Here is a 27,562-nt window from a genome sequence, read left to right on the forward strand (position 1 = left end):
GAGGAGCCGCTTCCCGCCGGGGAGGAGAGTCCGTGTGTGGGGCGGGAGGGGGTGAGGGAAGCGCCCGTGGGCTCCTCCCCGGCCTCCGTCCCTCCGCCGCCGCGGTGAGTGCCGGGGAAGGGCCGGGGCGCAGGCGGGCCGGTGGGGGAGGGCTGCCGGGTCCCGCTGTCGGCTTTCTGTGAAGCAAAGTTTCTGTGGTACGGCTGAAAGCCTTGCAAGGTGGGAGGGAAAGGGCTGCGCCGCTCCTGAACTGGAAACTTCGGGGCTCCGTGGTGTTGCCTCAGGAGGGTCCGTCCCGCCCGGCGGCCGGCGCTGCCTGACGGGGAGCGGGGACGGGCGGCAGCGCCCGCAGCTCCGCGGCGTGGGGACAGCGCCTCGTTACAAACACGGCGGCGCTGCCCGCCGTAAATGGTGCTCCACATGCGGGCGGGGATGTGGCGCTCCTGAGGGCTGTTGAGGAAGGGCGGCGAGGTCCCATCGCTTCCGATGCATCGCTGCCGTCCCGCCCTGGCGGCCGTGGCGGGGTGCAGTGAGCCTTTTGCTGCCCCGAGAGCCGCAGCGCAGATCCCAATGCAGGCATCTCACGGACTCACGGGCCACTCGCTTAGGCCCCGGTGCTTTGCCCGCCTCACCAGAAAGAAGCTGGAAGAGAAGGAGGCGGGAGCGGCTCGAAGGGCAGGATGGTGCCCGTGGCCTGGCCGTGATTCCATCAGTTCCGTGATTCCATCAGCTGCAGCTTTCCGTGTAGGATTCACTGCTGGTTGAATGTGAAAATAGTAAATGATAATAGAAAAGTTCCATGTTTATAGACCACAGTAAATTGCCCCCTCCTCCTCTGTGTCTTAACAAAAAAAAAAATCCCCAAGATTTCTCTGGTTGGAGAAAGATTCTTTGCTTTCTAGTAGTGGCTCATTATTTATTGATCTTTTCCCAACGGGAAGGAGTTACAAGGAAGCCTCATAAAGTCTTCCTGACAGGGGCTTCTTAATGCATCCAAACACTATATATAAAGTTATATTTCTATACAGAGGATTCTGTTAAGATATGTAGGAACAAAACCTGTGAGGGATGGGAATATTTCTGTCAAAGCCTGTGCCTTTTAAAGAAAAGCTTGTCATTTTACCAGATGGAGGCAGAAATAATTTCTTCTGTGTTCTTTTATATCTGTTGCTCTTCAAATAACTAGGGATGCTTACAAAAGCTTATGATACAGTCAAAAGAGACTGAGAGAAGGGAGGGAGGAAAAACCACTGAAAGATGCTGATTTCTGGGACCCCAGAGCGATGCAAGAGCATGAGTTGTAATGGATTTACCGGAACATGATGTTAACATACGGCTCCCTGGGCATTTATTGACATGTGTAGCATCACTGATGATAGTTAGACATTGTGAAGTGGGGCGTGATGAGTATGCTTTAATTCACACAAACAGAATAATTTAAGATCTGCCCGGAGACTCTGTACAAGCTCTACCAATGCACCATTTTTGCTATAATAATAAAGGGCTATTTTTTAGTACCTTTGGGAATACATCGCATTGCTTCTCATCAAACACGCAGACTTTTTGTGTAGCACACGTGCCCATTTGCCTCTGATCTCTGTATGTTTTTTACTGTTCTTGAACTAAGTAAAATAGCTGAAGTTCTTTTAAATGTGAGAGCTGCTGTGTGGAAATAGGTGTTTTATTCACTTATTATAGTAAATGACTGCTGTTGCATGCATGACATAAGATGTGGAAAATCAATCCCTTTTCTGTCTCTCCCAATGATAGCAAAAAGTTGAATTTATGCTGGCCTGACAGAGTCCAGATTATCAGGCATACCAAAATTTCCAGTTCTCTTGCTGTAATGACTCTGTAGTGAGTAACTGGCACTGCAAAATAGCTTTTCTCAGGAAACAAATCTGACTTGGAGACACAAAAGGCATAGGGCTCCTTTTCATGTGAAATGGGGCATTGTTTTCATACAGCCACCTCTTGCAGAGTGATTATGTTTTGAATGCTATGGACAGAAGGCTGTGCTAGTGGGGACTCCCCTAGCCCTGGGCTGGCACCCAGGTTTGTGTACTTCACTGTTGTCCTGCCACAACTGGCTACCAGGTGCTGTGTCAATCCTGAAGATACTCCAGCTGCTGGCTGCAGGTAATTAGGTAGTGGCAGAGGACTTTTTTTCACGGGCAATTTAGAGGAACGCTTCTTGTCAGGATAGGAGGACTGCAGAAGAAGTAGAATTGACTGAGTTTTCAGCTCTTCAGAAATATTCTAGATTGGTCTCAAATTAGTTGCTTTAACAGTTGTTAACTAATTTGCTCCTCGTATTGTCTTTACTGCATCATTCTACGCAGTCTCCTTTGGAGCAGCCTGCTCAATAAGGACTCAATTCTCTAGCTGACCCAGAAGGAGAAATGTTTTTTAGCTGTTCTGTAAGATCCTTCAGCCCCTTTATCTACAGCATTTACCTTTGACAAGACCTTGTTGCAAAAAACCAGCACACTCTGTGATGCCAGGGGTCTTGCAGCACTGGAAGTGGAACAGGCGTCTCAGTTTTGTTAGAAGAAAGAGCTGGGAGATCTTAGTAAAAAGAGGATGTGAGGAGGGCAGGGCCAGGGAAAGTAGAAATGAATATATGCTTGCACAATGCTGAGAGCAGAGGGAACTCAGAGGAGACACGAGATAAAGTGCCAGTGCCTTCACTGCAGCTTATTGACATGGATTGTACAAAACCTTGCTGAAAGTACTGATGCTTTTACTGTACCTCTTACTATGACAAATTTCATTTCCCTGTTTCATTTCCCTCCTTATTCCTGGCCTGATCCCCATCTTGCTTCCTCTTTTTATTCTCAGTGGCACAGGTTTTTGATGGCATTGATTGCCACACTTGCTGTTGCTTCTCATATCGCTTCAGTCCCCATCAGCATTTCATTTGGCCAAGACCCTGTCTTCCCTTTCTTGGCTTTTACAGCTAGCTGGTGGGGAGGTATTCTGCTCTTGGGTTCTTTTTAATTCCTTGTAGTCTGTTTCCTGCCTTTTTCACCTGATGGACTTTGCTGCCCTCAAAATGGCTAACTGCATTTCCTCTCCAACATCATTGGCAGCCTCTTCAGTAAGTAATTGGGTTTTTTAAATTTTTCTTCTTAGGAACCAGAAGTACATTCAGTTCCCAGATAGGAAGCTTTTCCCCATGAGTCTTTCTCCTGTTGTCTCCCCATTCTAGACTCCTGCTTCATTCAGGTGTCATCTGTCTTATCAGTCTCCATTCCTCCTTTGGTGCTCTGCTGTTTCAGCTACTCTGTCAAGCTTGCACGTCTTTCCCTTTTTCTTGCTCATTTCTGCAAATAGATGTGTTCACAAGCTGTTGCTGTTAGAACAGGCGATCTGTTTTGTCCATAACTTTGTAAGAGCCTTAAGGTGTCTCTCAGAAAAATGATTTTACTCACTTTTTCCCTTTCAGAAATGGAAGGCAGTACCCTGAGGTGTCTCACATTAATGTGTATCTCAGTCTTTTCTAACAGCATCCCCATGACTGATGCAACTGCAGTCACACAAATTACACTGGAATTGAATCCAGCATCTGGAGGGCCCAAGATAAGGCAAGGAACACTGTATGCACTCTAGTAAGGAAGTGCTTTCAATGCCTGTTTATAAGCTGCATAAGCATTTACCTTTAAACATACCAGATGTGTAACCTAGCTTTGTGAAACTGACAGATCCTTCTACAAGAGAGTTAGCAACCTTGTGTTCCCTCACTGAAAAAATCATATTGAAGCACTGTGGAAGCTGGGACTCTGCAGAAAGAGAGATGATGGGCTTGCAGATAAGCTGGAGACCTCATGTTGTTACACACTGGCCTCATATTTTTAAAACACTGCCAAAAGAACACCAACAGCACAAAGAAAGCCCTAGTGAAACAGAATTACATATGTCAAGTTTCTTCATACAGCTGTTACACTTTGCTATGAATACATGTAGCAGGAAGTCTTTCTGTTCAGCACCATTTAGTGTTCTGCTCTTCATCTGGTGTGGATTTTCTTAGTCTGTGAATTGTGGAAATTGCCATTTTTTTCTGACTTAAAACGACTGATGAAAAGTACTAAGTACTCCAGTACTGGATGGTGTGGGGTTTTGCAGTAAATTTAGTATTTTCATTGAAGATACCACTGAGTACATCATCATGCACAGAATTCATATTGCCAGTCCTGCCAATACCTGCTTGGCATTTTTGTTCTTTCTCCTTTTAGCCTCACTTTATATATCTTTCTGCTTGGTTTCTTGTTTCTCCATTCTCCTGCAGATCACCCTGTGTGAAAGGGAACCTGCTCTGTCCTGCAGCATTTGTATGCACACCCCTTCCAATAGCAGCCATGGTTTGTACTGAAATGGATGTAGCCAGATGCAGGGCAGACATCTTTGAGACCTTCTGGTCATTCCATATTTTTCGTGTTCTGTCCTGCTGCTGTATTTCTTCTTTCCTTTCTTGTGCTTTTTGTAGATGGAACTGAAATAGTGAAAAAAATACTTCAATTTGCTTTGTACACTTGACATCATGTTGGTTCGTTCTTATGGTTTTATGAATATTTGTCTCAGTTCTTCTTACAAATTAGGAAGAAAGAAAATGCATTAGAACAACATGGTCCTGGAATAGCCAAAGCAAGCAAGGAATGTTGGGTGGATGCAGTATCTTGAAAGAGCAGGGTTAATATTTTAATTGCATGTTTTAAGATGATGCCATCTCTTTAACTAAAGCCTACAGATATTTAAGGCTAAATTATGTTTTCAACATGCTCAGTCTCCATTTGCAGAATGAGCTTTCTTGAACAAAGAGATGTGCCAGTGTGGCTTCTGGAAAGCTGAGTGACTCAGAAATCAGCCACTTCCTCGGGTGGGTCATCTGAATGGGGTAATGAAAGCTTGATTTGTCTGAGTAGATGCAGTCACTTACTGGTGTGGTAAGAAATTCAGATTGCTTGGTTACATTCCGTTTGTTGGAAACAGTTTTACCGTTTTGGGAGTTGGCTGTGACCCAGAACAGTTGTGCTGGGGATTTGCCAGGTCTCAGCCCTCGGAGAGCCCAACTCTTAATGCAGTTATCTATGTTCGTGCAGGTCAGACCCCCTAAGCTGGGACCTGTTGGGAAATCTGAGGGGCTAAGCTGGTTTGCCCTGCTGGTTTGAGTGTAGATAGTTAGTATCACTAAAATGCAGTGGCATAAACTGTGTCTTTCTCCAGCATCAAGCAGGGGAAGCTTTACTGATGCATGCAGCAGCTTCTGATGTAGAAAACCCATAGAAGTGAGATTGTTCCAGTAGCAGGTCATTTAGAATTATCTGTGAACTGGCAAGGCTCAGATATATCTTGACTGGGGAGCGCTGAGGAGCATTTGAGAAAGTTTGCCATCATTGCAAATGTCTTGGGAAACTGAGAATTTTGTAGCAGCAGTGTTGGCACATTTACAGAATTTTTGAAGGGTTTTGTCTTTTGGTTTTGTTAATATGACTGTAATCAGAATCTAAGAACATTCTTCCAGATATCCCTTGACCTGCTGAAACAACAGTATGTTTTAACTGTTACTGGGCGTTGTCAGTCCTTTGTGTTGATCATGCAGATTCTCACTGTCTGTGTGGAGGTGATTCAGTTGAGATCTTGGCAAAAAATTAGCTTCCTGCATGTGAAATCATATGTGCAATTTGTACCTAAATAGTATCTAAATGAACTTACTGTTGAATTGTAATTTCAGTATAACTTTATGCCTACTATATGGTGGGCACGCTAAAATTACAAGAAGCCCTGCTTTAGTAATAAAACAGAGAGCAGTCTGATCCTGATTCCTCTTGCTTTATGCCCTGTTGAGAAAAAATAGGAATAAATGGGCATCTAAAAAGAGTTCCCAAGAGGTGGTTTGGAGAACAAGGGCATACACTGTGTATGTATTTGCAGACAAGGAGAGAGCATTCATGTTAAAGAGTATGGTTTCAAAATAGCATCACTCCTGGTGTTGGTGAACCTTGTATCCTTAGAAGCTAAACTCTTTTTTCTAGTTTAGCTAAAACTGCCTCAGAGTTCACAAGGCCTTGCTTTCAGGGACAGGTACTATATTTTCAGCTCTTCTTACAGTCTTTTGTTGTAGCAAAAAAAACCAGAGTGAATTGCTACTATAAATTAGTTTCTCCTACAAAATCAATTGCTATGAAGTATAATTTTATTCTGTTTATTTCCTTGTCCAGATTATGTTTGGACAGATGCCCTGCTTAGTCTACTCAAACATTAAAAACTAATAAAAAATATTAAATTATGCATTAGGAACCGGCAATTAATTAAGCAGATGCCAGTGATGGTGTTTGAGGCAAGCTAGAGTAAAATACTGGTAACAGAAGGGAGACTGCCAGTTGTAGGTATTTTATTTTTCAAAATCTGAACAAATAAATGAAAGTACCTAAGGAAGAAACGTTATTAAGAAGTTGGCCATGGTACTACAGAGAGTTTGGGAGTATTCTGTGATGTCTAACTGAAGGATGTATGTGCATAAACTGAGGTTCTGTACAATTACTTTTTGCAGGCCCAGTGATGTGCAGGACAGATTTCCTGTTTGCCTGAAGTTAAATCTGAGCTGACCTGTCACTACAAATGGACAGTTTTTCAAAGATGAGGCTTGGTGAAGCAGCTTCTTGGTATCTCAACAATGGAAGGCCAACTTCGTGGTAATGTGGACATTTCTGTGAAAAAGCCTGCAGAAACAAGCCCTCTGTCCTTCATTGCTTTGCTGAAGGTTCACCGAGAGCTTCTGGTCAGTAGGATCCGAAACACGCAGTGCTTGATTGATAACTTGATTAAGAATGACTACTTCTCCACTGAAGATGCAGAGATTGTTGTCCAGTTTCCTACTCAACCAGATAAGGTATAATTGATTTTTCTCTAGCCAGTGAAGCTTTTGGTTACTTTCAGTTTATCACCAGATTTTAAGGGTTCATCTGACATTTTTACATCTAGTGTGTTTTCTAATCTTTGTTGTTTTTGAGTTTTCCCACCCTGTTCTTCCTGGATGAGTATCTCCAGCACATCCCTTTCCAGCTCAGCTGGCACTGCTGGTTATGCCCGTTGGCAGCTGTAGGAATTTAGCAGGGTGATAATTGCTGTTCTGTCCCTCCCAGCTGTAGCTTTGTCCTCTGATAAAGACGTGGCCACATGGTTGTTAGAGTATAGCAAGGAAAATCTGCTTTAGGATGCTGTGGGATAGATCATCCTGCTGTAGGAGAGACAGAAATAAAATGTTGTTTTAGAAGTTAATGATTGTTTGTTGTCTGTGTGAACACCTTCCTTTCTATTTAAAGACCTATGTACCTTGTAAATGTTTCTGTGGAAAATTGATGTATCCGGGCATATTTGGGGTTTTAATTCATCTTTGGACATCAGTAGCAAGAATTATTTTCCTTCATTAGGAGAAAATTACCGTTTACACAGTTGGTCTTTGCATGGTAGCTTGAAACAGCTGAGGAGATTGTTTCCCAGACCAACCAATCAGGCAGCTTCAGAGCCCTGCCACAGTTAGGGGCAGGCAAACCATAAAAAATTCAAAGACCTTGGACTTCACCAACAGTGCAGATTTTCATAAAATAATCATTCTTGCTGGCATATTGAAATGGTAACACAGTGCTCACACTGTGTGTAGGGTCAAAGCTGAATAAATGCACACTGTATGATTATCTCAATTTCTTATTGTTCAGCATAATATGCATGGTTGTATGCAAAGCTGAGGGGGAGGCCATGCATCAGGAGTCTAAGCAGAGACAGAGAGCAGGTCACAGTAGTGTAAGTGAAGTGGACTCTGTGGGAGCTTCTCTGGAAGGCATAAAACTGCTTTTTAGAGCATACAAGTTGTCAGAAAGTGTTCCATGCTTTGCTGTGCTGCATGTACATCACCCTGATTTAAGCTCACAAGAGACCACAGTCTCTGGAAACCCTTTGTCTGGTTTAGAACTGCATTCTTCATTCATTTCTAGCAAGGGGATCCTGACATTCAAAATGTGCCTCCAGATGACTTCTCTGTCTTGCAGAGGGTTTTGTACTAGGACTGCCTTGTACTGGTGCACAGAGATCACCCTCTGCCTTGCCCGTGGAGGTGACACTTTGTGCTGAGCTGCTCCAGCCACTGCCTGGTAGCCATTGGTTTTGGTAATAACTGCAGGCAGAGGGGCCATTGTACAGAGGGAGCCTGGAGAATTGAGTTGCTGTGTTGGAAGGAAAAGTTGTAGGGTTTTGGCTCAGCGTTAAGATCCAGGGAGGGATTCAGCCTATCCTGCTCTGAACCTGGCTGGATCCTGAGGTAAATCCAAATGTGACTAGAGTATTTACAAAACAGAGGGTGAATTCAGGGCACTGAGAAACCATCTCTATTTTCATTTTAAACAGCACAGGGTTTAAAATACCCTGTGTAGTCAAGCTGAGGAAATCCTTTGGTTTCCCCATTGAGGACTGGCATTTATCCATTTTGTTTCTGGTTAGTGTGATTGAGCTACAAGTTCAGACCTTAACTTGCAGAACCAACTCTCTCACAGCACTCAAACACAAATGGCACTTGGTTTTTGTGGTGGCTCCAATTCAGAGCTGGATTTTGATTTCACCTTTCTGAAGCACTAGTTTTGATTCTGGACCCCTGGTCCAGCCCAGAAAGGATCCTAAAGCAGCTGACAGGTATTATTGTGATAAAAATGCTGTGTATCAATGATCCTTCCTGTGGTGTTTCTTCAGGTTCGCAAAATTCTAGACTTGGTTCAAAGCAAGGGAGAAGAAGTTTCGGAATATTTCGTCTATGTCCTGCAGAAAGTCACTGATGCTTACTATGAGCTTCAGCCTTGGCTGGATGAAATAGGGTACAAGCCTTCAGAGAATATTTGTAGTAAACCTGTGGTAAATACAGATCCAGGTAAGGCCATGCATCTCTATCCCTTCCCTTAGAAGTGCCCTGCTATGTAGGAAGCTCCAACCAAGTGACAGGAGAGTAAAAGTTTAGGCAGGCACAGCCAGGGAAAATTAAAAGGCAAAATTAATTAGCCAAATTATAAGGCACACTGTATAACACAAGGGTGATTTTGATAAATTACATCCTGTTTTGTTAAACTTGGGCTCTTTCTGCATTTGGTTGTAGGTATGTAACACAATGGCAGAACCACCTTGTGCCAGCTGTAGTATTTTCTAGGCCTCTACTACAATTTATTAGCAACATTGTGATGTTTTGGCCATGGACTAGACAATATTTCATGATGAGGACAGTCAAGCAATGAGGCAGGTTGCCCAGGGAGGCTGTGCAGTCTCCATGGGGGTTTTCAAGATCCAATTAGACAAAGCCCTGAGTAACCTCATCTGATGTCAGAAATTATCCCGTTCTCAGCAGGGGGTAGGACTAGACCTTCTGAAGTCCCTTCCAACCAGAATTATTGTCATCCTAAATGATGATTTTTAGCAACCCTAAAAATCAGACTTTAAGTATGCAGAAATTATTTCCTCTAGAGAAGTTTTTCCATACTACCTAAATATAAGAATTACTTTGTCCTCATCTGAAGCAAAGTTTCTGTTGAAAACCACAGGCCAACGTTGTGCAATAACTGAGATTCTCTTGTGGGGTTTTTGTCATCTTAAAAAAATCTTTGAGATGCCTGGTACTAGGTTTCTAAAATGCATGGCTTCTATTTGCAATAATATGAATGGCTAAAGAAGTTAGGAAAGAATAGCCACCTACCTGATACAACTGCAGTTAGTATATAAGTACAGTGAAATCAGTGACCAACAACTCCAACAAGCCTTTGCAGAGAGTTAAGCAGCCTTTGACAAAAGATCAGGGGTTTGGCTTTGAGTCTCAGCTGCAGGATAGTAATCCCTTAAACCAATGCAGCATCACTACTGGCTTTCAGGAAGTGGTGGCTCACATGTGACCTTTCTTTAGCACCTGAATTTCCCAAGTGGGTGATGATGGCAGCGCAAATAGAATTAATCTGCCAAAGAACCCTTTCCACATTAGAATTACTTTTGTTTATAATCCCCTCTGAGTTCCCAAAGAGGTGGGTCAGTGTATACATAGGTTTTTAAATAATAGTCTCTTTAATAATAGTCCACTGTCTTTTTAGTTAGCAGGTATTGCCAGAAACTCAGACATGAACTGGGACGGGACTCCAAGTTTTTTATGCTGTACGCTCAGAAGGAGGAGATGCTGCTTGAAGAAATCTACTCCAACAGTATTATGGAGCTGGTCAGTTTTACCAATGAGAGTCTTGGCCAGGTGGGACAATTAGAAGCCCTTTTTGATGATGCAGTTGGGCTAATTAATGAAGATGGAGAGACTGTTTATGTCTACGGTGATGCAGGAATTGGAAAGTCCATCTTGCTGCAAAAGATACAAAGCCTTTGGGCCAGGAAGGAGTTGGACATAGGGGCCAAGTTTTTCTTCTGTTTTCGGTGTAGAATGTTTAGCTGCTTCAAGGAAGATGAAGCCATATGTTTGAAAGACCTGCTCTTCAAATATAATTGCTACCCAGACCAGGACCCCGCAGAAGTGTTCCATCACATCTTGCAGTTCCCTCATACAGTTCTTTTCACTTTTGATGGCTTTGATGAGATCTATTCCAGCTTTGATCTCAGCAGCGTACCTGAGGTATGCTCACCCAATGAACCCATCCACCCCCTGGCACTGCTCGTAAGCCTTCTCAGAGGAAAGCTTCTTAAGGGATCCAAGAAAATTCTTACTGCCAGGACAGGAACTGAGATCCAAAAAAACATCATTAGGAAGAAGGTGTTGCTCCGTGGTTTCTCCAGGAATAACCTGAAGGAATACACAGCTATGTTTTTCAAAGATGAGCAGCGACGAGCACTGGTGTCAAACCAGTTGGAAGCTAACCCAAATCTCTGCAGTTTGTGTTCAGTGCCTTTATTTTGCTGGATTATCTTTAAATGCTTTGAGCACTTCCACTCCAGCCAGTGGTTTGATGGCCACGAGCTCCCAGACAGTTCTGTTACATTAACAGATGTATTTCTGCTCATGATTGAAGTACACCTGAACCGAGCAGTGAAAACAAGTTTGCTGAAGGGCAATATCAGGAGCCAAGCAGAGATGTTCAAGTCAAGAAAGGAAAGTCTTCTAGCTTTGGGTAAAATGGCATACAAAGGGATGGAGAACTCTTCCTTTATCTTTGAGCAGGAGGAAGTCTCATCGGCAAATATCTCTGAAGAAGATTTGCAATTGGGCTTTCTCAGGACAGTTAAAGGTTACAGTGGCTGTGACAGTCAGGCCACTTATGAGTTCTTGCACTTAACCCTTCAGTCTTTTTTCACAGCTTTATTTTTGGTTATGGAGGAGAAGGTAGGTACCAAGGAGTTACTTGAGTTTTTCAGTGAATGTTCTTCCATGGAGACTGCCCAGCCTACTTGCCTTCGTATCCCCTGGCTGAAGAAACAACTAGCAGGGGAGGATCCTTTCCAAAATAAAGAACACTTTAATTTTACCAACATGTTTCTTTGTGGCCTGCTTTCTGGACCCAGGCAGAAGCTCTTCAGACATTTAGTTTCACCTGCGGTCATTAAGAGGAAGAGAAAAACACTCATCACATACCTTGGGGAGAGCATGAAATCCCGCCTGAAAGGCTACACTCGGTCCAGGCTGAAAAGCTACAACCAGGTGCAGGTGCAGCCCAACTTTGTGTGGATGCTGAGGTGCCTGTACGAGACGCAGAGTGAGAAGGTGGGGAGGATGGCAGCCCGCCGCATGCACGCCAACTACATCAAGCTGGCCTACTGCAACGCCTGCTCTGCCGACTGCAGCGCCATTTCCTTCCTTCTGCACCACTTCCGAAAGCGCCTGGCTCTGGATCTGGACAACAACAACATCAATGACTATGGAATTAAGCAGCTGCAACCTTGTTTCAGCAAGCTTGCAGTCATCAGGTAGGGGTCTCTGTATGTAAGCAGGTTGTTATGTATTCTTCGTTTATTCCACAAACCGGTGGGCTGAAGGAATTGATCTCGCAAGTGGAAAAAGAGGAGGATCAGTGCTGCTGCAAATTAATGTTTCAGATCTTCTGAAATCTTTGTTCATTTAGACATAGGAGCAGAGATAAGCTGTGGATTTGGAAACCAAAATGGAAAGGGTGGAAAGAAGTTCTTAGAAGCACAGACTGTTTAAACCAGTACATTTAGTTAGCTCCATCTCAAATTGTTTTGTCTCAGAAGAGAATTTTTATGAGAGAAGGTGCTTAAAGGAAAAAGGAAACAAAACAATCTTCCATTATCTGAAGATTGCCTGAGGCCATCTCTGCCCTTGATCATAAGGGGTAAGGGAGGACCTCCTAATCACAATAACCCTTGATCAGAAGCTCTGAATTTCTTGCTTTTGCATCTTGTCCAAATGTCTGGCTTTCGTAGGACAAAAACTATCATATACATCCATGAATGAATGTAGTTGATGCCTTCAGATGTGGTGTTTCCCCTGAGGTGTTGTGAAGGGAGGACATGGCTTTGTGTGAACAGGGAGAACTAACTCCACCTCTGACATCACAGGCCAGATTGTTTCACCTCCAGCCATTTGAGGTTGTACCATGTAGATATATCTTATTTGTCCAAACATTTAGGTGCAGTAAATCAGGATCTCTTTAAAAGCTCCTTCAGCCCCATGAGAATATTTTTTAACACCTGGATTTATTCTTCCTGTTTGGCTGTGCCTTGCCTTGTTTTCCTCTAGGAATAAATCAAAGCCAGTGACTCCTGTTTTTTTCCCCAGTAATTTGCAAATTGACTGACCTCCCAGGAGAAAGCAATAAGGAAACTCCTGGGGAAAATGCATAAGTATGTAAGACAAAACAAAGAAGCAAAGGCCAGCCTTTCATTCTTCATGCCTATCATGTGATCGTGCCATACACAGTGTGATCCTAACACCAAAACAGTCTTTTAGGTTGCCCTTTTAGGATCCCTTTATGGATCTTCAGATGTTGGAACTTTTATTTCTAATGAGCAATTTCTGCAGGTCAGGAAATGTTGTTTCCAAGAGCTTAACTATCCCTTTCAAAGAAGCAGGCTGCTGTCCTGATCTGTAGAAATTGGCTGATTTCTCCTGTGTGCTGCTGCATTCCAAAGGGACCAGGTTGCTAATTAGCAAAGCTAGGGTGGCTGTTGGTGATAAGGGACTCTCAGCAGGAAATCCTCAGGTACTGAGTTTGTGTGCAAACTAAATGTGGTCAAAATGTTTTCGTAGGGACAGCTTTACCCAGAAAATGTGCTTGATGGCAACTGGAGTGCTTCATTGAACCTGTCCATAAGGTGAAAAAGCTTGAGAAGTTTCCAAAAAAACCCCCCAAAACAACAACAACAACAAATACCCCACCCCAAACAACTGTGAGACGAAGCATTTTTGTTCTGTGAATGACTGATATTGATTTGCTTCGTGTCTGGCTGGGGCAATAAAATTAGAAACATCTAGCACACCCATGGGAGCGCAGTTCTGTTTTCTGGCCAGGGCTTTTCACAACCTTTATTTGGTGAAGCCTGAATGTGTTGTGACTTTCAAGATGCCTGGCTTTCACTATGTACTCAGAGAAAATTGCAAGATTAGTAGTTTGGACAGCTTGCTTTTGCTAGGGTGTTAAGCAGACTTTCTTCCTGGAATCACAGTAAGCACAGAAGGAGGGTGAGATGTTTATCTGGAGTCTGACTTCCTACATTTTATTGTTCTCAGTTTTGTGGACAGCTTCCAGAGCATTACCTAGGAGATCTGGGGCTTTCTGATTTTTATCAGTTTTGGAGTGAGCCACATGAATGTGAGCTCACATTTCCCTTAACAGCTTTTAATATGTGGCATAAGGACCTGTAAGAATATCAGAGGAAAATGCATAGGCCTCCAGACATTTGTTAACTCACAGGTGATGAACGTTTCTAGTATGTATTGATTCAGACTTTTCATTCCCTTCTTTCCAGGCTGAGTGTAAATCAGGTCACAGATCACGGCGTGAAGATCTTGTATGAAGAACTCTCCAAGTACCAAATTGTGTCTTTCTTGGGGTATGTAGCCAGCTGGGAGCAAAACACTGAGCAGTGATACTGGAAAATAAAACTCTAAAGCTGTCAGCACTGACACAGCAGAGGTGGGGTGGAAAGTACTGTTTCAGCAAAGCAGCTTTTTGTGTCAGAAATGATTCTGTGACAGTTCACTGGGACAAGGACCACAGCTTCCTCTCCCTCACACTCCCTCACAGCCTCCTGCTGGCATCAAAGCCTTCTGTGGCACAGTGTGCACCACCAATTAACCTGCTTGCTAATTTTTATACTGAAAGCCTTCTGCTGTGGAAGGGATAGACTGCAAGCAAGAGAGCATGTGTAGTTATAGCCTGCTGTTTTCTCCACTGTAAACTGATTTATTTCAACTATGCAAAACAGATACAGCTTGGTAGAGACTGCTGTCAGCAACATGCAGTTTCCAGTGTCATGTTCATGATACCAATTTCTTTCAAGGGCTTAATTAGTTCTTAATGAAGCTGAAGCTGGAAGGCACGTTAGCTCTGACTTCCTGCTCTTGGTTAAGTAGCTACATAAAAATGACTTTTTGAAAGGTAAACATGAATACCAAGAATAGCTTTTTTCCTCCAGTGCCCTAATGTAAGTACAACTGCTCAGGTATCTGCTCTTCAGTAATATTTGCAAGGGGATTTTATGACTTTTAAAAGACCAAAAGTACATTATGGTGTTTTGTCTTTTGACTTATCTTCTGGCAATATTATTTCTGTACTAGCACAGGAATAAAGGGAAACTTTGTTTGCTTGTGGAGACCATTTATTTAAAAAATATATGTAAATATTCATGATTTGCAGTCTGGTCTCCTTATATTTTATATCTAGCCCATCACAATATGAATTATATATCAAAATAGAAACACAAGCAACTGTGAATATGTACAAAGCTGCACAGAAAAGATAGATGCTATGTGTGCATCATAAAACATTCAGGTTGTAAATATTTAACAGCAGTAATAACCTATTTTTACCAATGTGATTTTTCTTTAAGCTTATACAACAACCAAATCACTGATGTTGGAGCCAAATATGTTGCAAAATTAATTGAAGAGTGTTCAAGCCTGGAATATGTTAAGTATGTTGGATTTTTTTTCCTTTCTACACTATCCTAATTAAGCAGCTTGAAAGGAGAGGAAGAGTAGAAAAAAAGAAAAAATTGTATTTGAAATAAAATATCATTTAGGTTGTTGTTGTGTATTTGCTTTGCAGTAGTCTAGCAGTGGATGGCAGCAGGTGAAACTCTTGAATCCATAGTCTTTTCTGGAATACTGTAGTGAGTTAAAGGAGTGCATGAAACTTGTTCTTTACCTAAATCCAATCTGAGCACCTGAGCGAGGCTTAAGCTGTGCATGGACCTTGCTGCTGCTTCCAGCAGGCAAATTCCCTTGGATTCAGTACCAAGCTTTTTAGTGTCTGACCTTTTATGGGCCACTGGGGTTGGGCTGTGCTGGTGTCATACCTCAACTCTGGAATTCCCCAAATTCACCTGGTGACTTGTTCCCTTTAATTCCTGGAACTTCCCCAGATAAGAGTGTCTGGCCATGCACATTGGTTGGACATAAAGGTAGATCATTAACCAATGGTTTAATTGTGACCATAGCAGAAACCAGAGGTAACTGCAGCAATGTCAGCTTTGGGAGGGAATGTAGGAACAGGCAGCCAGGGAATCCTGGGTTCTAGTCCTTGTTCTACCACTGTCTTGGTCTGAAACCCCACTCTGGCCATATCCTTCCTACTTGAAATTTTTGCAGAATTTTGAAACCCAGGAGCACTTAGTTTTTTCAGCGCTTTGACAGTGCTTTGCTTATTTAATGTAGCTTTCACAAAAAAAAAAAAACTGTTGAAGGATGGTTGCATTCAGGCTACATAGTAACCCTAGAGGTTATTTTGAGATAGAGTGCACATTCATGTGCCCAAAGTCAGCCAAACAAGACAGTTTTATGTAAATGTAGTGGCTTGGGGCTGGGGGGGAGGGTTGGGGGTTTGGTCCGTTCTTTAAATTAATCTATAGCAATTATCTCTCCCTTGAACTCCAGCCATTTGATATCCATGTAGGCCAAAAATAGAAGAGGCCTTGTGTAAAATGCCAGCCTGGGACTGACTGCTGCACTGACCTGTGCCACTGCCTAGAGCCTGTGCTTACAACAGAAAGACTTGAAATTATTGCAGTCTGTGCCTATCAGCTGCAGTCTGCTCTGGAAACACACAGTCAAGAAATATTCTGTTCCCTGTGGCATCGTGAAACATGCTGCATGTAATTCATGAGCTCTGTAGCAATTGCTGATTGTATGAATTATATTAAAAAGAAGGCCAGGGTCCTTGCCGTGAGGATCAGTTCCTAAAGCTCATTTCTATCATAATGAGCACCAAACCCAAGACTCTACTGCAGTACTTCTGATTTAGAGGGCTGACATGCAAAACATGCAAAAGACAACATAAAATTATGTCTTTTAGTCAAAGGTCAAGTGCCTGAGTATTTTTTCACTCTGGGTTAATCTTTGATAACTGCAGGTAACCTGCAGAGTTAATTAGCCTTAAGCACTTGTGTGGCTTTCTGAGCTGGTGTTCTGATAGCTGCACAGTTGTAAGTGATGCACCTCATCAATTTCTGTACTTTGTGCAGAATAGGAGCAAACAAAATAACGAGCGAAGGAGGGAAGTGCCTTGCCCAGGCCATCCAGAAGAGCAAGACAATGTTTGAAATTGGGTAAGTTCAGTGCTAAAGAGCAGAAGTTAGGGCTTGGTCTTGGCCAGGCACCTGTAAATCCCTTAGGATTCCTTTTTCTCATGCTTGCCTTCTCTCCTCCTTCTATTCTTTCCCTCCTCAACAACAGCATTAGAACAAACAAGTGTAGAGGCATAGCCACATTTTTCATGGAAGAAAATGCTGCTTTATTGTTCTTCAGTTCACTCAATGTTGGTTTGGATTTTGGCATCTGTTTTTTTCTTTTTCACTGTTCTGACGGAATCTTAAAGGAGAAACAAACAAACAAGAGGACAGTATATAGAGCTAGCCACTTCCTTTATGGCAGCACAACTTCTTTAGAGATACTTGGTTATTTTTAAGTCTGTGTGGTTTTATGACAGTTGGCACTGCATCTAGTTATTGAGTGTCATTGTTACACCTGTCAAACCTTCTGCATCACATGCTGATAAAGTTGTGAGCTGGGACAATAAAAGGGTATTCACATCGTCCTTTTCCCTTAGGCTGTCCCTAATTGCAAAGTGCTATTACTGGAGAGAGCTCTGCATGTACTCCAAACCTTTAGTTCCTGCCCTTTTTCTCAGGAAAGATGCTAGGTTTGATTTATTTTATTTATTTTTTCCTCTTCTGGCAAATCCCAGTTTCTCTCTTCACTCTACAGGAGAACACATTTCTTAAAATTTAGTACTTGAATACATGGAATTAAAACCTCTGCTTGGCCATTGTGAAAATCACAGTAGCTGTGAGACATAGAAACTGGATGTGTACAATCAGATTTTTGGCCTTTAATTTTGTTGTTCTACAACATTTCACAAATACAGTGAGCAATCTGCACACTTCCATATAGCTGGGTCTGCTGTGCTGTACTTGCTGTAATTTCAGTGAAGGACTCCTATTTTCTCCTGTGCAGGAAATGATTACTCCAAATGGACTTAGGTAGCTTGAACAGAAATGTTGAAATAGCAAACTGCACTGGCTCTGGAGGACAAGGAAATTCTGGGGAACTTACTGGAAGTCCATATGTTTAGATACCACAGAGCTCAATTGATTTTAAAAGAGCTGCCAACTAATTACCCATAAGCTGAGTGTGGCTCTGAGTCATCAAGCCAGGATCCCTGTAAAAAACCCAACAACACAGACCTCAGCAGAGGTGTGTTTCAAACCTTTTAATACAGAGTGAATTTTCAAAGTGGTTACTCTGCATGGAAAGGATTTGACCAGGTACTCCTAGTTTCTGATCAAATCTCTCCAGCTTGTACCATGTTACCTTCTCTCCCATGATAACCCTTTGTGTAATCAAGGATGGTTTTGCCTTTGGAAATACTATTTCTTACCAGTGTGCAGCAAGGTGATCCCTAAAGATTCCTGCCGCACAGGCTGTCTCCTAGAGCTGCCTCTGTGCTGTGGCCTGAGGGTGCTGGTGAGTCAGCAGAGGTTACTGGTGCCATGTGCAGGCAGTGGAACACACCTGCCTCACTGGGGAGGGTACCTGCCAGGTTCCCCACGAGCCTGAAAGGCTGGGAAGTAACCAGGAAGGAGGGGAGGGGAGAGAAACAGGGAGAATGCATTGCTGAGAGTCAATAGGGCAGCACAACTGATACCTCATGTTCTCCTCTCTTCACTAGGATGTGGGGTAATCAAGTTGGAGATGAAGGAGCAAAGGCATTTGCAGAGGCCCTGAGGAACCACCCGAGGTTAACAAACGTGAGGTAAAACATCAGCAGAGCCAGGCAGCTTGGTGCAGTGCTGCCTTTTCCATCCTGCTGTGAAGCAATGACACTCTTCCCACCAAGGGTTGGCTTGGAATGCCATCAGGTATTGCAGCCTTTGCTGTGCAGCCAAGAGGTCCCTGGTGCAAGCGAGAGGCCAGACTCTGTCAAAAAGCCCTGTGCAGCTTTTAGGCAAGTTAAAAATACCACATGTCTGGCATCCTTTCCTCTGTGTGCACCTCCTGCCCTCATACTGCACAGAGGTCTGGCATTTGTGAAGGCACATGGTCAGTGGATGCCATTTTGATCTGGGAGCATTAGCATTAGGAGGAGGCACCAGCTGTCACAGAATTGGGTTCCCAGTGAGCTCAGTATTAACAGCATCTATTGAAAAAGTGCAGCAGCTCTTACCAAAGCGCTTTGTAGGCCATAATATGAGGGGCTGGGACATTCTTACATTTGGGCTCATCCTGTGCTCCAGTGGAGCTACACCACCACACATTCAGTGCTAGTGATATGTCGTCCTCACTGGAGTTCAGGGATGGATCTCAAACCAGCCTTCTGGAAGCCATAACACAGGTGAGGTGGGAAGCACAGCAGAAACCAGCGTGTTAAACAGCCCATTCCCTGCTAAACTTTCAAATGCTGGCTGGGGATTTAAAGATTTAAAGATGTTTTGGAGTCCCTCCACACAGGTGGAGCACTGGGTTCATGGTGACCCTTTATGTTTGTCTCCCAGTTCCACTGGCCTCCAGGGTGAGGGGAGCAGTTTCCCCACAAGGTGGCACATGGCACTAGTTTCTTCAGAAATACTTTGGGAGTTTGGGCATCTCTGGAGAGTTTATTGCTGCCACTTCAGATCCAGGAATTTCAGAGCTGGTGCCTTGTCCTCTTTTCTGCAAGCGGGTAGTCAAGCTTAAAAATTAAAAGCTGAACAGGTGCAGTGACCTAGATATATTTAAACTTAAAAGCCATCTGAAATAGCCATCTTCCCATAATTGCACAATCCTTCCAGACGCATCAGACTTGAAATTAAACATTTTGAACTTGAATCAGAGCTCAGGGATTCTCAGATGAGAGCAAATATGCTGATGAATGTATTTGCAGAAATAAAGAGGAGTAACTGTGTTCTCTCGAGCTTGGGTTTGCTGGCATTTGTGCAAGGTGAATCCTCTGCTCTGCAGTGTACTTGCTCGTGGCTAATCTTGCTCCATGATTAGCATTCATAGTAAGCACCTGTGGTAGCTTTATGTGAAGACCAAGGGAAGATAATCCCTACTACATCATTACTTTATTTGCCATTTTTAAGCCCAGGCATGATGGACTGAGAATATCCAGTTTAAGATGAAGCTAGGAGGGGCTCATGCCAATACATACTTGTGTTATTGCTCTACTGGGTTCCCCCTTCTACAGTTTTTGAGGCCTTGCATTATTTTAAGGGGGGAGATGCTTTCTGAACTCCTAAAGCCCAGAACATAACTTTGACTGGATGATTTTGCCAATGTCTCTTCAAAGAATGAAGGGCAGACTAAGGAATGTTTGTGGTTTGTAATGGAAAGCATTTACAAGCTCATCTCTCCATACACAAAGAAGGTGTTGTATGTAGAATAATGAAGTATTTGGATGCCTGAAGGACTTAAAAGGACAAAGTTTCCACTTTGTACAGGGATGACAAACACATGTGAAAACCTGTGTGCTGCTAAGCACAACTCTTTGTCCTTGTTAAGAGCCTCAACTCTCAAAATTACTGAGTGCAACTCTGCTGTCAGTCCCAAGAGCACAACTCACTGACAGCAAACCTCGTGGACTGTTTGATAGACCTCACTCAGGCTGCAGACTGTGAACTGCTCTCACTTGTAAAAGTTGTAAGTGGTTTGTGAAGTATGTGAGCCTTTAAAACACACAAATGGTGAGCTGTACATCTGGAAAGCAGATCATCCAGGATATTCCCTGGTATTTGCAGTGGGAGAGCCAAGTGGTTCTGCTTCTTAGACATTTGTATCTTTACTTCACAGTCTTGCATTCAATGGCATCACAACAGAGGGAGGCAAGAGTATTGCTGAAGCCATGCAGCACAACAACTCCGTGAGGATATTCTGGTAATTGACAGTGTGGTCTCTTTCTCCCTTGCTTCCTTTTCCAGAGCAAAATGCTGGTTTATGTCCTCCAATCCCATTGCCCTTCCTACTCTCCCTGCTCCTTCTCCCTGCCCTCATCCCCTCTGCTTTCCCTAGCAGCAAGCTATAAGGTATCCCTTTGGAAGAGTGTGGGCATGAGTAATGGATCAGCAGCATGTGTCCTTTGGGATACATTCCAGTGACTAGTGTCATGCCTCACTCTGCTCCCTCCATCTTGCTTTCCCCACCTTCTCTCCTTTCCATCATATGAAGTCAAGTTCTCTGTCCTCAGTTTTTGCACCTCTTCAGTGTTGTCTGTACCTTTTCCCACCACACCTCATTCACCTTTTAGACACTAAAGCATCATGAGAAAGTATCACTAGAGCATTGCTCAGAGAAATAAAGATCTGATACTCTTGTCTCTTTTACCTCCAGGGCTTCTCTTCAATATCTCTTTGTGTCCAGCCTTTACAAATTGCTCAGGGCAGGAACAGCACATCCCCCTTTGGCTGTCTAAAGCTAAGTCACAGAAAGCTGCAGAAAAGGGGGCTGAAAAATAATGTCAACATCCTAAGTGGACGTTTTCTCTCCCACTTAGGTTGACTAAAAATGAGCTGGATGATGAGGCAGCGATGAGTTTTGCAGAGATGCTGAAGGTCAACAAGAAACTGGTGCATTTATGGTGAGTTACATTCCACAGTGGCACAGGCTCTTTGGCAGTCACTACATTAAAGCTTCACCTTCCAAGTCTATGTAGGTCACAGTAACAGCTTCTGTGCATGGTCTGGATGCAGCTGACTGCTTGTAGACAGTTCTAACGGGAAGTTAATAAAGCTGCTGTCTAGCATTTGGAACCTGCTTCCATACAGGGAAAAGTTCAAGCTGTTTCTGGTAACTTTCAAACTAATGATTGATTTAGTCTCTCATTAGGGGAACAGTACTGGCCTCAAAATCAAAAGTTTCAAAAAAACAAAAACCCAAACCCCCAAGCAGACAGCTAGAATAGAATAAGGTTATTACAATTCTTTCTGTTTATTATCATGCTATGAAAGTAACTCTTCAACCAAGAACCTAGGTGACAGACAGATACATGTCACATTTGCCTGATGCTTGCTTTTCAAGCTAGCAATACACTGATGCAGGACACTCATCTCCAAGGCATCAATCCCCAGGAAACCAGGGATTATTTCTAGCAATCACAGTAAGAGTTCTTACACTTCTAAGAAAACACAGCATTGGCTTTTCTAATCCAGAGGTTGCCAATAGATGGGGTTGGGCAGATGGGAGCTGTAAAAAAGAAATAGCCATCCATTCATCTCAAGTGATCAAGGGAACACCAGACATGGAGTCCCTTTGTATGCTTTACAAAGACTTGGCTGACCACACTCCAGCACACTCCCTGTATTATTCCAGCCCCTTAGGAAGCATGCTGGCTGTCATGGGTGCCAAGTACTCACAGCCTCTTTAGAAAGCAGCAGAAGCTATGGTGCCCATCACCCTGAAAATGAAAAGACAGTGGGGGAAGTGCTTGATTTCTGTGTGCACAGCTGCAGATATAATTCACTGAGCAGTTTGGGTTGAATTCATAATAAAACTTACCCCAGCCAAAGCAGGCATAGTAATCGAGATGAATGTCTTTGTCATGGCTCAGTGTTGTCCAAGGGTGTCTGCCAGTGGACAAATTGATATCCTGCTTTGTTGATTGCACCAGTGGATACCTCCAGAAGTGGTAACCTATATAGATAGTTGAACTTGAGGCTGAATTAAAGTCTTTCTCCAGTAGCAGAAAGACTGTACTGGATCCCTTTGCATTTTGATTCCAAGTGCAGAAACTCCTTTAATGGGAATGCCTCCTTCCCTCCCTCCCTCAGAGATTGTTCAATACACTCCAATTTTCAACCTCATCCTGAATCCCGAGGGATTCATGCAACCAGTCACATGGAATAGTACAGCTGTGGGGCTCACCATGGTAGACTGAAAGGTGAGTACTGAATTAAGCTAGGCTGATGAGTATTTTTATACTCATGCAGATGAGTGGCCTTTGTTCATCTTTAGCTAATGGGATGGTCTACAGTGGTTGATAAGAGTTACCTACTGTTTCATCAGTTTCACTGCTTGAGGATCTTAGGTATGTTCTTTTTCCTTTCCTAAGCTCAGATGAGACATAATTTATAGCTGGTAAGTTGGCTTCACTGGGACTTGCACCTGCTCATACCAGAGTCAGAATCAGTGCTTTATTTTTCGAAGATCTTGTTGGTCTGATAAACAAGACTGGAATATTTGGCAGCTTCTGGATCATAACTGCTAAAACACTAGGCCTACACAGGGTACTCAGAATTTTCTGTACATCACTTAAAAATATCTCACAGTCTTCTTAGTAAGAAAGCAGAGCTGAGAAGTTTGTCTGTCTCAGTCTAAATACCACAATCTCATACCACTAGTGAACATAGCAGAAATTTGTCAGCTGTGTAATTAAAATTGCTCAGAATCTCCAGAATGGAACCACATGCAAGATTAAAAGGAAAAGATTAATACTCTGAGCTCTGTTTCTGAAAGTGAATTTGACCAATACTGTGTACCATTCTGACAGATAAAATCACAGTCATTTTCTTGTGGCAGACAGCTTTGCTCCTTAATGTCAAGCTGAGCACAGGTTGTGCATGTGCTGCAAATTAGTTTGCATGTTAGATTGACATGAAATGCTTTTTTTTTCAGGCTTATCCAGAATCAAATTACAGCCAAAGGGGTGAAGTGCCTCAGCGAAGCTCTCAAGGACAACACGACTATTCAAGAAATCTGGTAAATGTCCCTTTCTCAAAGGGTCACTTTGTAAACTTCCTTTCCCTTTAAAACCCTGCTGGCCTTACTACTTCCCAGCCTAAAAAATTCAGAGCAAGTTTATGTGAGGCAGGGGTTGTAGTTCCAGCTGTGGATTTCAGACATGTAAAAAGCCACTGCCATTGAAACATTTCCTTGTGTGTTATGAATGTCAGGCAGTTTTCTTGGTTCACATCTGTCTGTACCACTGATTTGCAGAATCAGGGCTTGAATTTATAGACCTAGCTTTGCTTGTTGTTTATATTTTTTAACTTCTGAACATGTCCATGCTTTTCAGGACCTAAATGCCAAATAAGCAGGAGATGATTACCTTTAATGAGCATTACTAGTCTGGTTCACAGCATTTGTGCTTGGATTTTTTTGGGCGGTGCTCCAAACATACTGAAAGTGCTAAGCTGCAAGAAGATTAACTTTTTGTAGGATTTGTTTGTTGTAGATTAGGTGGGCATCACATAGTCACACGTGTACATTTAAGGCAGAAAGCCAAATACCCCATTCCTTCCCTCACCTCAGGGAGCTCAGGAGTCAATAGAACTGAGCTGGTTTTAGCACTGCTGTTTTATTATTGAACATGAAATTTATTTTTAAATATATGTATTTGTTTTAGTGAAAGGACACTGAATTCTTGCTTAGAAAGACAATGACTCACTGTCTGACTAGTGTGTTCCCTGGAGATGTGGAAGAGGTACTTTTTCCAAAAGCCACTGTCAGCTTTCGTCTACAGAAGAGGCATCAACTTCCCCTCAGATCATTCTGAATCTTCGAACTGAAATCTGTCTTTTGGTTCTGGCCTGAATGTTCAGAGGCATTCATTAACCCAAGTAATTTCATAAATCTGCATGGTTTAATGGATTTCAACATTTCAAGAGCAGCACTTAACCAGGCTGCTCATTTTCAGGGGTATAAGTATCAATGTAGATTATCTTTATGTAGCCAGAATTGAAAATTTTGCCATCAGTCATTTCACATTAATAATGCTTGAGTACTTCACAGAATTTTCTTACCATGTTGTCATGGAAGACACAAAATGCTCTGGAGACTTTAAATATCTTTAAACCAGCCCACTGCACAGTAAGAACCTTTGTTAACTCTGTGCTGCTTGCTGAAATGCAAACAGCTGGTTTCCAATGCCAAGTTCAGTTACTGGAGTTCAGGTGTGTGTTCAGGTTTTATTTCTGAGGGAGGAGCCTTGATCCTTGGATGTGCAGTGGGAACAGCAGTGCTGGATCCAGCCTAGCACCCATTCCCAGTTGAGAAGCATGCAGCCCACGTGACATTTCAAACCTCTGCACCAAAGATGATGCACACAGATGATGGGAAATGGTCACTACCTTACTTTCACTCATATGCCTTTTGTTGTACTCCTCCAGCTTGAATGGGAACCTGATAAGCCAAGAAGAGGCCAAAGCTTTTGAAAATGAAGAGCGGATCATTTGCTTTTGAATGAGGATTTTCCCATTTTGCCAAGTTGGTGTTAACAAAGGCTACTCCTACACTTGGACTGCAGAGTTTATAAAGGCATCAGTCTACAGTGCTCGTGGCAGGAGAGAGATACACAATAAGCTGCCTTTTTATGAACACACTGCACTCCCTCAGCTCCATCCCTTGCCCTGCCTGTTATTTTTAATCCTTTTGGTGAGTGGGAAGCTGTCTGGGTAAATAATTAATGTTTGTTTGGTGCTTTGAAGATGAAATGCAAAGTGTTAACAGACTAAATCCACTGGCAGGTGTATCCATTTTGATAACTGAGTTTAGATCTATTCTGTACAGTGATGTAAATAATCTGTTAACTTATTTATATTCATAAATAAAGACATACAAGTATGCATATACAAGAAAGGGTGCAAGATGCACAAACTCCACCAGCTCTGAGAATTACCTGCCTCAGAACTGAAACTGAATATATACACAGCTTTACCAGAAACAGTATCTATAGTAGTTGCTTGGTGTTTTGAACATTAATTCCTTCTTCCTGCCTAGAAATTAGGTCCCTCTTTCTCCACTGACTACAGGCAGCATCACAGACACTACTTTTTTTTTGTTGTTGGGATTTTTTGGATGGGTAGGAATGGATGCATCAGGCTCAGATTATTTTCAGTAATCTTTTTGTCCCATATCAAAGCCAGTCCATTTTCTTTCATGCAACCAGAAGCCCTTGCTGCCATCACATTTTTTTATGGTAAAGCCATAACATGGGCAGTAAACCACTTCTGCTTCACATTTCCAGAGGGCTGCATAGAAACAGCTGCCTCCTGTTTCCACAGTGTTTGTTCTGGGGAGGGGGTCTGGAGAGAAATGTGAACAATTAATTAGCAGGCTGTTCATTGCCTTGGCTCCTGGCCTAGGCTCCGTGCTGGTGGCACTACACCAATGTCACGTTGCCCAGCATCAGTGGGGAGAAAGGACAATTGAAAATCAACTGCGTCAAGTAGAAATCCCTTCTCCCAGCAACAGGCAAGCACACAGGAGGATTGAGATTGGCCTGGAAAGCTTTTAGTCTGTGCTTGAATCAGTGGACACAGCAAAGCAAGGGGCAGTAGTAATAACAAGGACCAGCCAGAAAACATTATCCTCCCCCAAATGATTATTGCTTAGCGAGTGTAACTTTAAAGGCTTTAAAAGAAATCAGTTAGCAAAGGAGTGGGATATTTGATTATTTTTTGTGGGAGCTTTATAAACTCAAACTCTACCCCACAGTGTAGGGGGTAGAGTTTGAGTTTATAAACCTAAAATGGAAAAGTGGGAGCCATTTTTCTTCCTTCTCCCATGTTACCATTCCCCACCCCCTGCCCCCAAACTTTGAGAAACAATTCTCCAGTTGCTGACAAACCCACAAAACCTTGGCAGGTTGGAAGAAGAATCTCCAGTTAAAATCCCAGACCAACGAACACTCACCTCCTCATCTCCCAAATCTGCCCCATGAAGCAAAGAAAGTGCTTGCTTTGTAGGTCAGAGCTTCTCCCTTTCCTATATGGTAGCAAACCTTTCCTAGCCCTCAATTCTGTCTACACCCTTCAGCTCCCTAACACATTTTCAAATACTCTCTGGGCTTCTCACAAAACCTGCAGTTATAAAGGATAAAAAGGGAAGAAAACCAACTTAGTTATTTTTCAGTGGCTTTTCCTCTGTGCCTGTGGTATCAACACTGATTTTTCCCAGAGAGACAGATGAGGTTTTTCAAACATGCCAGAGGGAACTCAGCTAACTTGAATGATTTCTGCACCTGAGCCATTTGTTTACTGAAGCAAAAGGGCACACAGTTACAGATGAGCTGGATTTCAATTGCTAAAACATCTGCCAAAGAAAAGCCTTTAAAGACTTCTCAGTGACTTTAACAAATCAGAGACTCATGCACCTTGTCAGAGTGTGTTTTGCCAGCCTGCTCTGATGGAAGGGAGAAGATACTGGTGGCAAGGAAGGGCTTCACCAGAGGTGTAATTTGCCTGTGTTTGAGGAAGTGTGCTCCTACTTTGCTCTAATCACAGAATTATTTGCTCATTTACTAGGTAGAAAATATGTTTAAAACTACAGTTCCTGTCCTTGTTTCACTAATTGACTAAAATAGCATCCCTCAAACTTTCCAGTGCAGTCACATCGGCCCCTTTTTTGGGCTAGAGCAGCCTTTGGCATTGTTTGTAGTGACAAGCTCAGCCCTGTTGCAAATCTTGTTCCATACCTGGCTGTTACAAGCTGGGCATCCAGGGGGTGTTTTCAGGGACAGCAGCATTTACAGGGCTGCAGCAGCAGCTAAATGCAGCCTCAGGATAAGTGTGGCAGGATCAAGCCCAGCTCCATGTAGGACAGAGTTTGGCACTGAAACAAGATTACAGTGCCAGAGACAGCGCAAGTCACAGCCACTCCTTCCAGAGGTGATTTTGGGCAGCAAACATTTGTTTGGACTGGACTGAAGATCTGAGCACAGCTCACTCTGGGTTTAACAAAACCAAGGAGTTTCATAGCATCCCGCTCCCAGCTCCCCCAGAGCAGGGGGTCTGCTTCACAGGGCACATCCCAGCTCTGGGAGCCATGCAGGGCAAACTGGTTGCTGCTCTGGGAGCAGCAGGACATCCCTTGTTTATCTGCACAGCATTTCTGGCTGAGGCTCTTCCTAGTCTTACCAACCTGTTTGTAAGGGGCACTGGAGCAACACTTGTGCAG

The 27,562-nt window shown here is 43.1% G+C and overlaps 1 protein-coding gene across 1 annotated transcript; it reads left to right on the forward strand.

The window, feature by feature from the left end:
- The first annotated feature begins 144 nt into the window (after positions 1-144).
- NOD1 (nucleotide binding oligomerization domain containing 1) lies at positions 145-26,045 on the forward strand. Its single transcript, XM_059474407.1, has 12 exons — positions 145-197; positions 6,551-6,889; positions 8,740-8,914; positions 10,113-11,922; positions 13,945-14,028; positions 15,028-15,111; positions 16,660-16,743; positions 18,366-18,449; positions 20,465-20,548; positions 21,165-21,248; positions 23,282-23,365; positions 24,775-26,045. Exons 2-12 carry the CDS (start codon positions 6,674-6,676, stop codon positions 24,845-24,847), a joined length of 2,862 nt encoding a protein of 953 aa, XP_059330390.1. The 5' UTR covers positions 145-197; positions 6,551-6,673; the 3' UTR covers positions 24,848-26,045.
- Positions 26,046-27,562: the final 1,517 nt, after the last annotated feature.

This window comes from Ammospiza nelsoni, chromosome 1 (genome assembly GCF_027579445.1).
Source record: "Ammospiza nelsoni isolate bAmmNel1 chromosome 1, bAmmNel1.pri, whole genome shotgun sequence".
Lineage (NCBI taxonomy): Eukaryota > Metazoa > Chordata > Aves > Passeriformes > Passerellidae > Ammospiza > Ammospiza nelsoni.